Here is a 14,189-nt window from a genome sequence, read left to right on the forward strand (position 1 = left end):
ATCATTGAAGTTTGTCGAGTATATGATGGACAGTGCTTACTTTGTTAGAAGAAATGAGATTCTCGGTGGTGGGTTACGATGAATATGAGAAGAAGAGATGATTGAGGTATGTCTCTCCCTTTCTTTCGGATTTTGTATTCTTTGTGATTTGATATCCAGATTTGGATAATTCAATTTTTTTTGGATAATTCATTTTTTTCTCCAGGCTGAGTGACTGAGAAACTTGAACGAGAAGAGAATGGAGGAAACGAAGAGAAGTGACGGATTCAACAAAGGCAACGCAGAGGAGTTCAATGAAGCTTGGAGACAGGGATGAGTTATCACCGGAGTGGTGCAACTATTTTGTGTTTTCCCTGTAAGAAACATAACTCAGCCATGTATTTTGTATTTGACTTATGCTATGTTTACACAAAATCAGCTGTATTGTTTATATATCTAAGCCGTGTCGTTTATATAACTCATTCAAACCTCAAACATACTCTAAAATTAGAAAATGTTTATTGTGTCATTTAGATAACTCAGTCGTGTCATTTAGATAACTCAACCGTATCATTTATATAATTCCACCATACTTCAAACATACCTCAAAATCAGAAAATGAAATTGAAGTACTTTAAAATGTTATAGTGAATCTCCTCTTATAAATATCACGTGAATATAAATCAACTCAATGTGTATAGTTTTTTGAATTTTCAAGTTGAGACTCTAAGGTGATCTTGAGATATATGTTCTCTTACAGTTACTTATACAATTACTGTTGGGGTCAAAAACGGTTACGACGGAATTACCACCCGAAAATCCTCGGAGATCGTATTTCCGAAAGAGTTAGTAAAAGAAGGGATGTAATTTCCGTAAAAATAACTTATACGAGATTTTTACGAAGAAGTATCCTTTGGGATTCAAACCGAACGATCGTCTCGCTCGGTCGCTACGTAGCGACCGAGCTCGAGCCAAAGCTCGGTCGCTACGTAGCGACCGAGCGATCGTCCCGCTCGGTCGCTACGTAGCGACCGAGCTCAGCCAAGCTCGGTCGCTACGTAGCGACCGAGCGATCGTCCCGCTCGGTCGCTACGTAGCGACCGAGCTCGAGCCAAAGCTCGGTCGCTACGTAGCGACCGAACTCAGCCAAGCTCGGTCGCTACGTAGCGACCGAGCGATCGTCCCGCTCGGTCGCTACGTAGCGACCGAGCTTGGTAGCGACCGAGCGATCGTCCCGCTCGGTCGCTACGTAGCGACCGAGCTCGAGCCAAAGCTCGGTCGCTACGTAGCGACCGGGCACTCGTTTCGCTCGGTCGCTACATAACGACCGGGCTCGAGCCAAAGTTCGGTCGCTGTGTAGCGATTGAACCTTTCCGAACATCGATATGACACCAGTCCTTGCATCCTCGTCAAACCTTCGAATGCTATCTCCCGAAGACCGTAGCAAGCTCAGTCCATGTTTCCCGCTATTCTAATTCATCGATCAAACTTCGCGGATTAGAAACCGCGGAAAACTCGTAGTAAACGTGTCGAGTCGGAAGACGGCCCAAAGGGACCTAAAACACGACTCGAGGCCCATCCTACGATTTTTCCTAACCAAAAGCCCGTGAACCACATCATGGTTCACGCTTGGCCCACGAGGAAGGATAAATGTCAAGTTTCCGCGGATAAATACTGAAATTTTGAAGATAATTGTGAAGATCGGGAGAAATGGAATATCTCCATTTTTATGCTATGACGGCTTAAGGGCAGAAGAGTAAAAGCGTAAACCGACCTTGGAGCTAGTATATAAGGAGTCCTAGGCGAGGAGCAAGAGGAGAACTTTTTCAGAGCAAACTTAGCACTTAGAGCGATTTAGGCAACTTTCCGTTTTTGTTATTTCGAGCTGCGACTCAATTAGGTTTAGCCGTCTTAGAGTTGCTAGAACTAGGAATCTCGCCGACAGCTCTCGAGCCCAGGCTTATACCTTGTTGTAACGCTCATACGCAGATTCGGAATAAGATCTACTTTGCTCTCTTTTTCGATTTCTTATTTTTATCGTTGTCATTCTCGTGTTCTGATTGCTTGACGTGTGGTAATTAACAGATATCCGGGTCCTCTGGGAAGTTAGGGTTTTCCTAGTTTTCTTATTTAAACGGAAATCGACAGTGCGAATTTTGGTTCCCACAATTACTTACTTACAAGACTCTAATTTCAACTTGAACCCTGAATCATATAAACTAAACCATATACAAGTTAGTTTCATTTGAATACGTGTACTTTTATATTTTCATTAAGTGTACTTTTGTATTTTTATTAAGTGGACATACTTAAAAAAATCATATACCTTAAATCATATACCTTAAACCCTATACCATATCTGAACGGTATAAATCAACAGTAATGTTCCTATAAGTCAGCCGTCTCATTTATATATTTCATGAAATTAAGTATTTTATTAGATGGTTTGATAACTGATTATAGGAAACTAAATATAAGTAACAATACATGTGTATCCAACACTAAATTTAATTAATTATAAACTCTATAACATAAATTTTATATTCTAAAACTAACCCCTAACCCTATATTCAAACACTAACCTCTAAACCTAAACTCTAATCCAAATCATAAATTTGATATTAATCTAATATTTTCAAACTTAAACACCTATTTTTAAAATAGATATCAATTTATTAAGTATAGAAAATAAAACTTTAAACTTAAATTATAAACTATAAAAAAATAAATTGAAATAAGATATAACTAAAAAAAATTACGTACAAAACAAATTATCAAATATGGAATGCCAAATTAAAAATAGAAATAGAAAAAGAAAGATAAAAATTTCTAGCCAATCAGATTCAGATACATGGATCACATTTCTAAGCTATTGGATTATTTTAGATCTGAAGGTTGAGATTTATTCATTTTTCCTCTCTCTCTCTCTCTCTCTCTCTCTCTCTCTCTCTCTCTCTCTCTCTCTCTCTAGATTTCTCTCTAGATCTTCTTCATTCTCTTCACTTTTTTTTTCAGTATGAATTTCTTTTCATCTTCCTCTTCTTCACTCTCATCTCTGCCATCTCTCTCCATGCTTACTGGTTTTCTCTCATCTCTCTCACTTCGTCTCGTTCTCGTCTCACTCGTCTTTACTATTACTCTCCATCAAGGAGAGAATGTACATGTTACGCTCGACCTCCCATAACTACCACGGTTCTAAAACCAGGTGCGAGTGTCTTTGTTGATAGAACAAATTTTACGTGGTTTAAATTTTTACACACCCTCTCGCAGGCGATCTTGGATATTCTTCGAGAAGGATAAGTTAATGAGTGGGGCCGACTTACTGCTTCATTCCTGACCATTTTCAAACGTCATGAATGTTCAAACACGAAAGACATATCTATCAAAACTCAGACAATAATTATACATAACTCAGCCGAAACACGAACTTTTTTTACTGATAACTCAGCCAATTCTTTTCACTTTTTTTTTCATTCTCTTCACTTTTTTTTTCAGTATGAATCTTCTTTTTATCTTCCTCTTCTTCACTCTCATCTCTGCCATCTATCTCCATGCTTACTGGTTTTCTCTCATCTCTCTCACTTCGTCTCGTTCTCGTCTCACTCGTCTTTACCATTACTCTCCATCAAGGAGAGAATGTACATGTTACGCTCGACCTCCCATAACTACCACGGTTCTAAAACCAGGTGCGAGTGTCTTTGTTGATATAACAAATTTTACGTGGTTCAAATTTTTACACACCCTCTCGCAGGCGATCTTGGATATTCTTCGAGAAGGATAAATTAATGAGTGGGGCCGACTTACTGCTTCATTCCCGACCATTTTCAAACGTCATGAATGTTCAACACGAAAGACATATCTATCAAAACTCAGACAATAATTATACATAACTCAGCCGAAACACGAACTTTTTTTTACTGATAACTCAGCCAATTCTTTGTCATAGCTCAGACATTTCTTATACATAACTCAGTCAAAACATGAATTTTAATCACCGATAACTCAGCCACTTCATTGGTATTAATCAGACATTTTTACATAACTCAGCCAAACCAAAAATTAGTCATTCTTATGACTATTGATTATCATTCTCATTGAAATCTCAAATTAGACCGTTATAAATAAAATTTATACTGATGTATTAATTGAAAATATAACTCATGCGTAAGCAATTATTATGGCTTTCTCTACTAGGCGTGTGAATATGTACATAATCAGCCATAATTTTTGCTAATCTCGAGATGCTAAACTAACGACCATCCCTATGCTCGTCTCGTAAGTCAGCCAAAACATGAATTAGTCACTGATAACTAAGCCAATATGTTGGCATAACCCAGAAATAATCATACACAACTCAACTGAAACAAGAATTTTAGTCACTGATAACTCAGCCAATTCGTTGGCATAACTCATGCATTTTTTATATATAACGCATAAGAATTAGTTATTCTTATGACTATTGCTTATCATTCTCATCGAAATCACAAATTAGACAGTTGTAAATATAATTTATATTGGTTTATTAATTGAAAATATAACTCATGCGTAAGTGCAATTATTATGGCTCCCTTTACTAGGCGTGTGAATATGTACATAATCAGACATAATTTTTGCTAATTCTATGCCAGTCTAGTAAGTTAGCAAAACACGAATTAGTCACTGATAAGTAAGCCAATTCGTTAGCATAACTCAGCAATAATTATACATAACTTAACCGAAAAATGAATTTTAGTCACTGATAACTCAGCCAATTCGTTGTTATAACTCATGCATTTTTTAACATAACTCAGCCAAAATACAAATTAGTAACTGATATCTCATCCAATTCGTTGACATTACTCACACCTTAACCTATGGATTTCTTTTCGATTCGGTCATCAAAATGTTGTGAGGTGTCTTCTTATGAGGTAGCCTTAGTGAATCCTTGTCTTGTGTTGGGGACGCATTGTATAAACTGAATTTATCATCTTCAGATAAGGCATCGTTCGATTCGTCGAACATATCAAAACGGCTTTTAAATTCGTCATCTTCTTCGTCAACTTCGTCTACTCTGTCAACTTCGTTTCTCTGCCTTCCTTTTAACTAGCTCAATTTTATGGCTTTGTCGTCGCGAAAACAATAATTACTGGATTTATAAGATTTCAGAAATAGATGAATGAAAAGAATAAAAATGAGAAAATAAGAGTAATTGAAGAAGATATTTCAAAATATTATGTTTGGGTATCAAAAGAAGAAGGTAGATGAAGAAGAAAAAGAAGAAAAAGATGATGAAGAAGAAGAACAAGACACGACGTCTTTAACATAAACCCTAATTTGACTGTCGTAATATTAATAATGACTTGGAAAATAAATGTTGATGACATGGAAAATCGGTAAAACAGCCACAAAACAAACTTATAACTCAGCCTTAATAAATAAGTCATAACTACAAATGTAAGTCATTCGCAGCGTGAATACTATATCATTAATTAATCTTTCGCTAATAAATCAGCGGAAACTAGGCTGGAAAAATTAAGCCAGTCGTATTGTCAAATAACTTAGCCGTCAAATGAATGATATTCTAGTAATTAATTTTTTTGCTAATAGGTCAGTTGTAATTAAGCTGAGTTTACTGTTGTTAATCAAGCTCATTATTGCTGAAAATACGAAAACCAGCCATAATACCTCCAATAATTCAGCAGTACATTAAATAACTCAGCCAGCTCATAATCACTAAATCAGTCGGAAAAACACAACTCAGCCATGTCTTATCTAAAACTCAGTCAAGTTTTCGAGAAATCAGCCAGCCGATGTATAAATCAGTCGTAACAAATATTCGTAAGTCAATCGTTATTTCATAAATCAGCCTTATTCCTGTAAATTAACCATAACGTGCGGCTGATTTATGCATGAAAGTCAGTCCATATCTCATAAGTCTACCGTGTTTTATAAATCAGTTGCAATGTAACCGTAACTCAGTTGTCAATATCGCCGTTAAGTTTTACGGCTGAGTTCATTAATACATGTCAATGATTTCTTACGTAGCACCCAATTTTTTCCTACACGGTTTTAAAAATAATTGCATTCTTATAATTACGTTTTTGTTATAACATAATAAAAGGGCACACTAGATATTTATAAATTGGTAGTATTAAAAAAAGTTTTACATGGTTCTGGTTATTCACCCAATTTGTAGGCTGATTAAGTTAACTTCCCTTGAAAAATCGTTCACAAGTGTTTAAAATCTCTCAGATGAGATATTACTCTATTATTTCTCCTTTTTATTGGTGAAAAGATCTTTTTACAGGTTCACCAATGATAGTGCTCTTAAGGCTACAACTTGTTTAGAATCAAGATATATATAGTATATATTTTACGAAAGTTAATGTATTTTGCGATATCATGATAAGATGAAAATTGTTATGCAGTTTCTTGAAAAAAAGTCTTCATAAACTTCATTTTATTTATATAAATTTATACAACGTTGTCTTTAAAAACTATTTAAAAACGTGTTCTTTGAACAACATATATGTAATGGGTTTAAGTAAATTTCGTAAAGAAACTCGTTCAAACGATCTCAGGAAATGTATGAAAAAATTCTAAATAATAATCTAATAAAAAGACGGACCATGTGATGGCAAGCAAAAATGGTCTGAGAGAAGTCGGAAAGTGGGGAGTGCACTAGAAGATCGAAAGCGTCAACAAAACTAATAAGTGGTCTTTTAGAAGATAATATAATTCAACTTTTTGTCAGCTATCTCTATTTGGCAAATCAAAATTTCACACGTTTGCTCATTCTCCACATTGTTTCATGTGTTATTTCTCTTTTCAATTTTCTTAAAATTTCTTGTAAATCGTTTAATCGGTTTACTTCCTATGCAGCGATACAGTACATTAGTAGCAATCTTTAACAGGATCATTGATAATATGACGATCTACGTTTTCAAAACGTGTTTACCCAAAAAAAACTTTAATTTATGTTTTCTTGTCGTCTAAAGTTTTGAGACAGCAAAAGTTATAACAAAATAGTTATCCTTTAAACTGTACAATATGTTTTCCATCTTAGCAAACTGTTTCTTTCTGCTGATGTTGTATTAAAATTTCGATTATTAATCGGATATTTCGGGTGTTCATCTTCTATCTCTCAATTAAAAATAAGAATAAAAGCAAAAACAAAATATATAATACTTCAGAATAAATAAATAAAAAACAACCAAAGGATTGTGAATAAGAAATAGACAAGCGTCCCTCGTCGCCAAATCTTTTAGAGTCTTTTGAAGCATGTTTTTCAGTTAGTTGTTATTATCATCTTTCACGCAAAGTATCGTCTAAATGGTGTGGTGACCAGCAGGCACAAAAGTTTCACAAGAACTTTCATTTCTCTCTTTACATATTAGGCCGATTAGGTGTTTGTTCTCCACTTAAAATCTAACTGGGTTAGTATTTACTTTACACAGGAACATTTTTGTTATTGTTTTCCATATGAATACTTTCGTTAGGATTATAGTTCTGTGAAATGCGAACGTCGTTTTCGTTAGTTAGCTCAGTTGCTTGTTTTGTGGGTACGTGGCGTTAATCTCATGGCTAAAAGTGTTTCGAAACTTGCAAGTCCTCCTAAACTATTGTTGAGACTTGGAAAGCAAAAACTTTTGTCAACTGTTTTTACTATATCCTTAAATTTTCGTATAAATAATTTTAAGTTCATCTAGACTTCTACTTGAGGTAATTTGTTTGATGATTTAAAATTATTTTATATGAAAATTTAATAGATATAGTAAAACAGTAGACATAAGTTTTTTTCTTTGATGCATACCTGATTATTTATTCATTATCCTTTTTTGTTCCAGGTAAGTATGAGATTATGGTTGGTGATACATTACATGTATCTCTGATCAACAGATCAGATCAATATATTTTCTTAGTGTATAAGATACAGATAAGAGTTAGAAGTGGTACAGTATCAAAAAGGCAAAGAAAGAGATTTATTTCTTTCCACGGATTTATTGTTCATCGGGTAATTGTGTGGGAATTGGGATTATAAACAGAATGATTATATCATATATATACACTTTGTAATCAAATTCAGTTTCAGAGAGAGAAGAGAGAGAAAAACTGAGAGATTTCCGACCGACGGAGAGGCTCTCTGAGCCACCATCGGTCCGGTTGTAGGGTTCGTTTTTTTTGTTTTTAGTATCCGGTTTTCGTTCGGGATTTCTAGATCTTCTTAGGTTTCGGCGATGTAATTTTCTTCGGTGGTCGTCCGACTTGTTTCTAGGAAGGAGTGGCTTTTTCAGCACCTTCTTCGCCGGCTTTGGGTACCGGGAGGTGGTGGCTCCTTCAGCATCGCCATCGCCGGCTTCTGCTTCCGGGAGGCGGTGGCTTCCGCAGCATCGCTGGCGCCGGCGTTTGTCTAGGTTTTTTTATTATTTTTTCCTCATTTAGATCTACGAATTTGAGCTTATCTGGTTTTTGCCTCTCGATCTGAATCTGTTGCCGCATGTATGTCGGAGATGATGATTCGATTGTAGGCTTTTAATATATGTGGATAATTCGTAGATCCGTCTGTTTGGTTGAAGTTTATGAGTTTGGTGGATTTGAGATTATCGAAGGTTTGGTTGAATGGTTTAGTCCCGGATTCGACTCTGCTGTCGACGGTGGCCGTTAAGTCGTCGTGACGCTGTCGCTGGTACCGAAGGAAGAAAGGAGGCGTGCGTCTTCGCGTGGATTGAGCGGCGCCTAGCCTACTAGGGTTTCGGTTGGTTTTGGGCCTCGGATCTAGTTGTTTTCCTATGTTGTATGCTTCGGGTTTGGACTTCTGTTTGTTGTAAGGTTTGGGCTTTGCCCTTTTTGATTTAATCATATTAATAAACTTCAGTTGAAAAAAAAAAAAAAACAGAACGATTATATTTCTTGTCCCATATATAAGAAAACATTAAGATTTTTGATTGACCTTATCTAAATATTTTTAGAAAGTTTTTCCTAAGTGAATTAGTCTTTATCCCAATTCCAAATGCCATGTCAGCTTACAATAATATTCGTCTTGTAGTTTAATACAACCTTGTTAATTGAGATCATTCGGATGTAATGGATTATTGAGGTCTATTTTTTATAAACAATTACACTTTGAACATTTTTGGACACGACATCAATGTTTTTATATAATTCTCAGTAGAACGACCATAAACGTAAATCATCTTTTATCCAAAAAGAAGAGGTGCTTCATCTATCTCTGTTAACGTTTTAATTACAGGTTATATAACAAACGATCGGGTTTGTGGTTTCTAAGCTGGCTAGCAGCCACTAATTAAAAACAAAATGTTCTTTTGGTGATTTCAAAGGTCATTATTGTACGTAGAGAATAGCATTTCTCCACTAGGCCAAACATCATTAAGTTCTTCGTAACGTATGTATCATCTATATTGAGGCAAATACATAAAGTACGTACAGTATAAAAATAACAGTTGATTAAAAAGTACTGGTAGTATTGATTAAGAAGTATTCAACCTTTTGAGTGCAAATTGTAGGATCTACCAGTAGAATATCTAGTCTAACTAATCGTTGTACGTACGTAGTCTTCTTCACCAAGATATCTTTCTTATATAAGACTTTTTTTTTCCTTAAATTTGTCTAATTTCTCCCGCATGTAGGCTCTAACAACAACAATAGAAAACAATAGCCGGACTTTTTTTTTTGTGAACTAAACAATAGCAGAACTTAGCCTATAGCTAACGATTAAGTTCATTTTTGCGCTACAATAATTTGTTTAGGGCATCTCCAACCCTACTCTATTTTTGACTCCAAACTCAATTATGGAGTAAAATCTTCTCCAACCCCACTCCATATTCAACTCCAAAATGGAAAAATAGTTAGGGTTACTCCATTTATGGAGTAATCTTACTCATTACTCCATTTTGGAATTGAACTTTTTATATTTATGAAATGATCCTTTTAATTTTTAATGTTTTTATTTCATACTTAAAATAATTTAATAACATAAAAAATATAATACTTCGCAAAAGATTACTTTGTAGTTTACAGAAAATATGCATAAATTCATAAAAGTCAAAACTAAGAATAAATAATATAAAATAAATATAATATAATATGAATAAGTAATTTAATAATTAATTCGGTAAATTATTTTCGAAACTACCAAAATCGGTGAAGTATTATTCAAACGGAATAGATGAGTTTTTTAATCTTGTGGGTCAAAATTTTGATTGATAACATTTGTACTTGTTAAACTTGATATATGCACAAACAAACAATAAGACCCAATACATAATTCAAATTACAAAACAAAATTTTGTTTTTTCTTTATGTTCTTTTAATGCATAAAAATATTTTTGAATTAGAAAAATTACATATGATAAAATCTGCATGAACTGAAATTGAAAGATAATCTCTAGTTGTTTTTTTACTGATAAATATTTAATTTAAATAAAATATATTATTATGGAAATTTTGTAAACATAAAATAGTTGGGTTAATTGTTAATTTTTTATAAGTTGAAGGTACTAATAACAATTATTAACTAAATGAAAAAAGAATCTTTTTGTTTGGAGTAAAAAAATGGAGTAATACATTGGAGTAAAATCCAACTCCATTTTGGAGTTACACTATTTTGGAGTAAAATTTGGAGTAATACATTGGAGATGCTCTTAGACGACTTTTACTAAATCTCAAGTCCATATATTTTTTTTTGAATATATGTAAAATTTATTCAAAGAAAACTAACTTTTGTACATTAAGTGTATCATGTTGGATCTAACTGACTTTCTTAAAAAACAGAGGCTACACCGTTGAAGCGAACCAGCGTTGCAGCAGAGCCTCAAGTAGTCAAGTCCATATTTCATATACTGCAACTGTGATAAATGGCACAAATTAGTCAAGTCATCACAGCTGAGTATGGTGTTTTAGTTATTGATGTGGAAGACAAACTGGCGATTAATAGTTTATGTAGAACATGGCCAACAGAAAGAATGTTAGGATAGGTGATATACGGACACCATCTCAATCTATTTCGTGATTTGGTGTTCAATGGTGCAAGCAAAGATATCGCATCACACATACACGCTTCTGCCCCCACACGGACCACTATCTTATATAAACTTCATACACCAGAATCTAAATGTTTTTCAATCCGCCAAAACCATGAATCATTCCACACAGTTTTATTTATTATGTATATATAATCCAATCGTCTTGAAATGCCAATTAATCTGAATATATTTCTTATAAATGATGTTAAATATATAGGTCTAAAGGACGTAAGGTAAATTATAAACTCTCCCTTTGATCAAATTTTTTTTTATAAACTGTCTCATAACTTTGGGTAGAAAGTTTTGGTTAATTGTTTTTTTTTTTTGTAAAACCAAAATATTTTTTTATAATGAGAAAAAGAGAGGAACATAATAGAAACTACGTATCTATGATTTGATTAAATTGGAAATTTCCAATTTAAATTGGTATTTAATTTTAAAACAATAAATGCTTCACAATTTTTTTCTTAAAATATAATCAGAGGTATCCAACGAAACATTGGGGAAAAAGCAGCAATTTAAACTTTAATTGATAAATTTACAAAATAACCGAAAGCGATTTATAAATAAAAACAAATACCAAAAAGACCGAACTCTCACTATAAATACCTTTCCTCCTTGCCTTCACAAAGAAACGCTCATACTCCTAACCCCTCTCAACTTTTCAAACCAAACCTCTCTTCTCTCTTCTCTCTTTACTCTCTGCAATGGCGCGCCTTCTCTTTCGTCTTCTCCAAGAAACCAATTCTCCATCACCGGCAACACCTTCTCCGGCCTTATATTCCGATCTCGTGGTCGTCATAGCTGCTCTTCTCTGTGCACTGATCTGCGTCCTCGGCTTACTCGCCGTCTCTCGTTGCGTCTGGCTCCGTCGTCTCGCCAACAGATCCGCCGCGAACTCCGATCAACCGCCGGCTAACAAAGGATTGAAGAAGAAAGTCCTAAAGTCTCTGCCGAAGCTCACCTACTCGCTGGACTCTCCCCCGGCTGAGAAGCTTGCCGAGTGCGCCATCTGTCTTACGGAATTCGCCGCCGGCGATGAGCTCAGGGTGTTGCCACAGTGTGGTCACGGCTTCCACGTGTCATGTATCGACACGTGGCTCGGGTCTCACTCTTCTTGTCCTTCCTGCCGTCAGATCTTGGTGGTGATTGCCAGGTGTCAAAAATGCGGCGGGTTACCCGGTAGCTCAAGTGCAGGACCCGAACCTGATACCCGAATCAAGCAAGATGATCCTAATAGTAATAATAATGATAATTCATCACCTTAATTAGTTTGTAGATATTTCCATTTAAAATTGTTCCTTTCATTTTAAAGGATAATTTTAATCCGTCACATGTATATATTTACTTGTTTTTAATGGATTTATGTAATGGAAAGTTAATGTCATTCAACACTTTATTTCTTCTTATATTGCAATTTGCAAAGGAATTAAATTTCTTTTTCAGTATATAGTTTAGTTTTAGATATCGACATGACTTTGTGAACTAACGAGAGACCATGAAATTAGTGTTACAAGAACTTGAAAATGAGACGTTGGACCACATAATTTACACGTGACTACAATCCAAATTAAATTACCAGAATTAAAAATTTGGTACCAAACCAAACAACCAGAGGCTTCATTCCATTTTTTTTGTTTGAACGTATCTATTGGCTTATGGTGTGGGAATATGCGATGGTAACGTGAATGTATTTATTAATGGTACTGATTTGTATGTCTTAGATGGTTCCTTGTCGTGCCAAACTAATTAAGAACCTACTTAATACTATCATAAATAAGGATCTAACTAGCTAATCATATACTTTAACCACATCTATTTCTGTAATTGTCGCATGTAAGTTTTCAAATACATAACCTGACTAGTATAAAAGCATCAATGGACTTCAACTAATCTAATTTAGCGTTGGTTGTTTTTCGTCGCTACGAACTCGATTAACTAATGGAATATTTGGGAAAGTGGACACGTGGACCAGTGTACGTGGACCAAATGGTTTGATATGTATTGCGAGTTTTCTCTTTTCCACTAATAAAGCAGCAAACTATATACTACAGTGATACAGTCTATAGTAATTATCGGGTTTTATAACTTTAAATCACTCGTGTGTTTTAGTTTTATAATTATTGGGAGCACGAGCCTGTATGCCACTAGATTATCAAACGCGAGTTTAAATAATTAGTACTTCGAAAATGACCATGAAGATGGTCTTGTTTTGTCGTCGACCATTGACCTAACAAAAGATCGCCAAAATCTTGAGAGTACAACTAAAGTGCCAATTAAGACAATAATAGATAATTAGTACTATTAATTAATAGATAATTAGTACTATTAATTACACACGCTAAAAGTAAAACTAATTATATTGATTGTTTATTTCTCCATGTTGCCATTAAATAAATGTTGCCATTAAATAAAATACGTACGAACAATGATGGCCCACCATCTCGCGAGCTATTTCCATCACGAGTTTTTCCACTATGGAAAGTGCACTACGTCCATGTGCTAAGTGCTAGTCTTATTAAATTGTTGAACATAGAATGTGCATTGTGCATAGAAATTATGTAATAAAGTAACCTAAATTGCATAATTGGCGTTGAATATAACATTTTGTCACAAAAATATCCACTCAGATTCTTTTACTTTAACTACTAGAGCTTTGATGATAGTTCGGAGTGACAATTAATGCTCAATCATTTTAATCTTCAAGCTGAAGGCTCTATTACCATTTACCACTAGCCCAAAGTAGTTGTTTTAATTATACCAATTTCATCTTATGGAATTTCACTTTTTCCACAAAAATGAACTCAGTTTTACTTGACAATTACCTCTTCTAATTGGCATTATCTATTTCATACACTTCTATACTGACTGACTAATGTCGGACCAGAAGACCGAGACAACGGATAAATCATATTTAAAAATATAATATCCAAACTTAAGTATCCATTGTCTGTAAATATAATATATTGTTTTGTAAAAGGAAAAAAAAAATCTCAGGAGAAACTGAAAATTAGTGAAATGCAGAAAAAAATCAGGTATAGATCAATTTGTGGAGTTTTTAAAGTCATTATAGAATGGTCGTATAATACCAATATTTTGTTGCGTGTTCATGAAGAAAAATTCAAAACTGAACCAGTGGCTCACATACCACACAAAACCGGACTCCTCAAACCTGGCTTACATTATAAG

The 14,189-nt window shown here is 34.5% G+C and overlaps 1 protein-coding gene across 1 annotated transcript; it reads left to right on the forward strand.

The window, feature by feature from the left end:
• The first annotated feature begins 11,594 nt into the window (after positions 1-11,594).
• LOC103853025 (RING-H2 finger protein ATL8) lies at positions 11,595-12,445 on the forward strand. The gene has a single exon (XM_009129928.3). The coding sequence runs from the start codon at positions 11,708-11,710 to the stop codon at positions 12,266-12,268; it is 561 nt and encodes a 186-aa protein (XP_009128176.2). The 5' UTR covers positions 11,595-11,707; the 3' UTR covers positions 12,269-12,445.
• The last annotated feature ends 1,744 nt before the right edge of the window (positions 12,446-14,189 follow it).

The sequence above is a fragment of the Brassica rapa genome, chromosome A02 (genome assembly GCF_000309985.2).
Source record: "Brassica rapa cultivar Chiifu-401-42 chromosome A02, CAAS_Brap_v3.01, whole genome shotgun sequence".
In the NCBI taxonomy this organism is placed as follows: domain Eukaryota; kingdom Viridiplantae; phylum Streptophyta; class Magnoliopsida; order Brassicales; family Brassicaceae; genus Brassica; species Brassica rapa.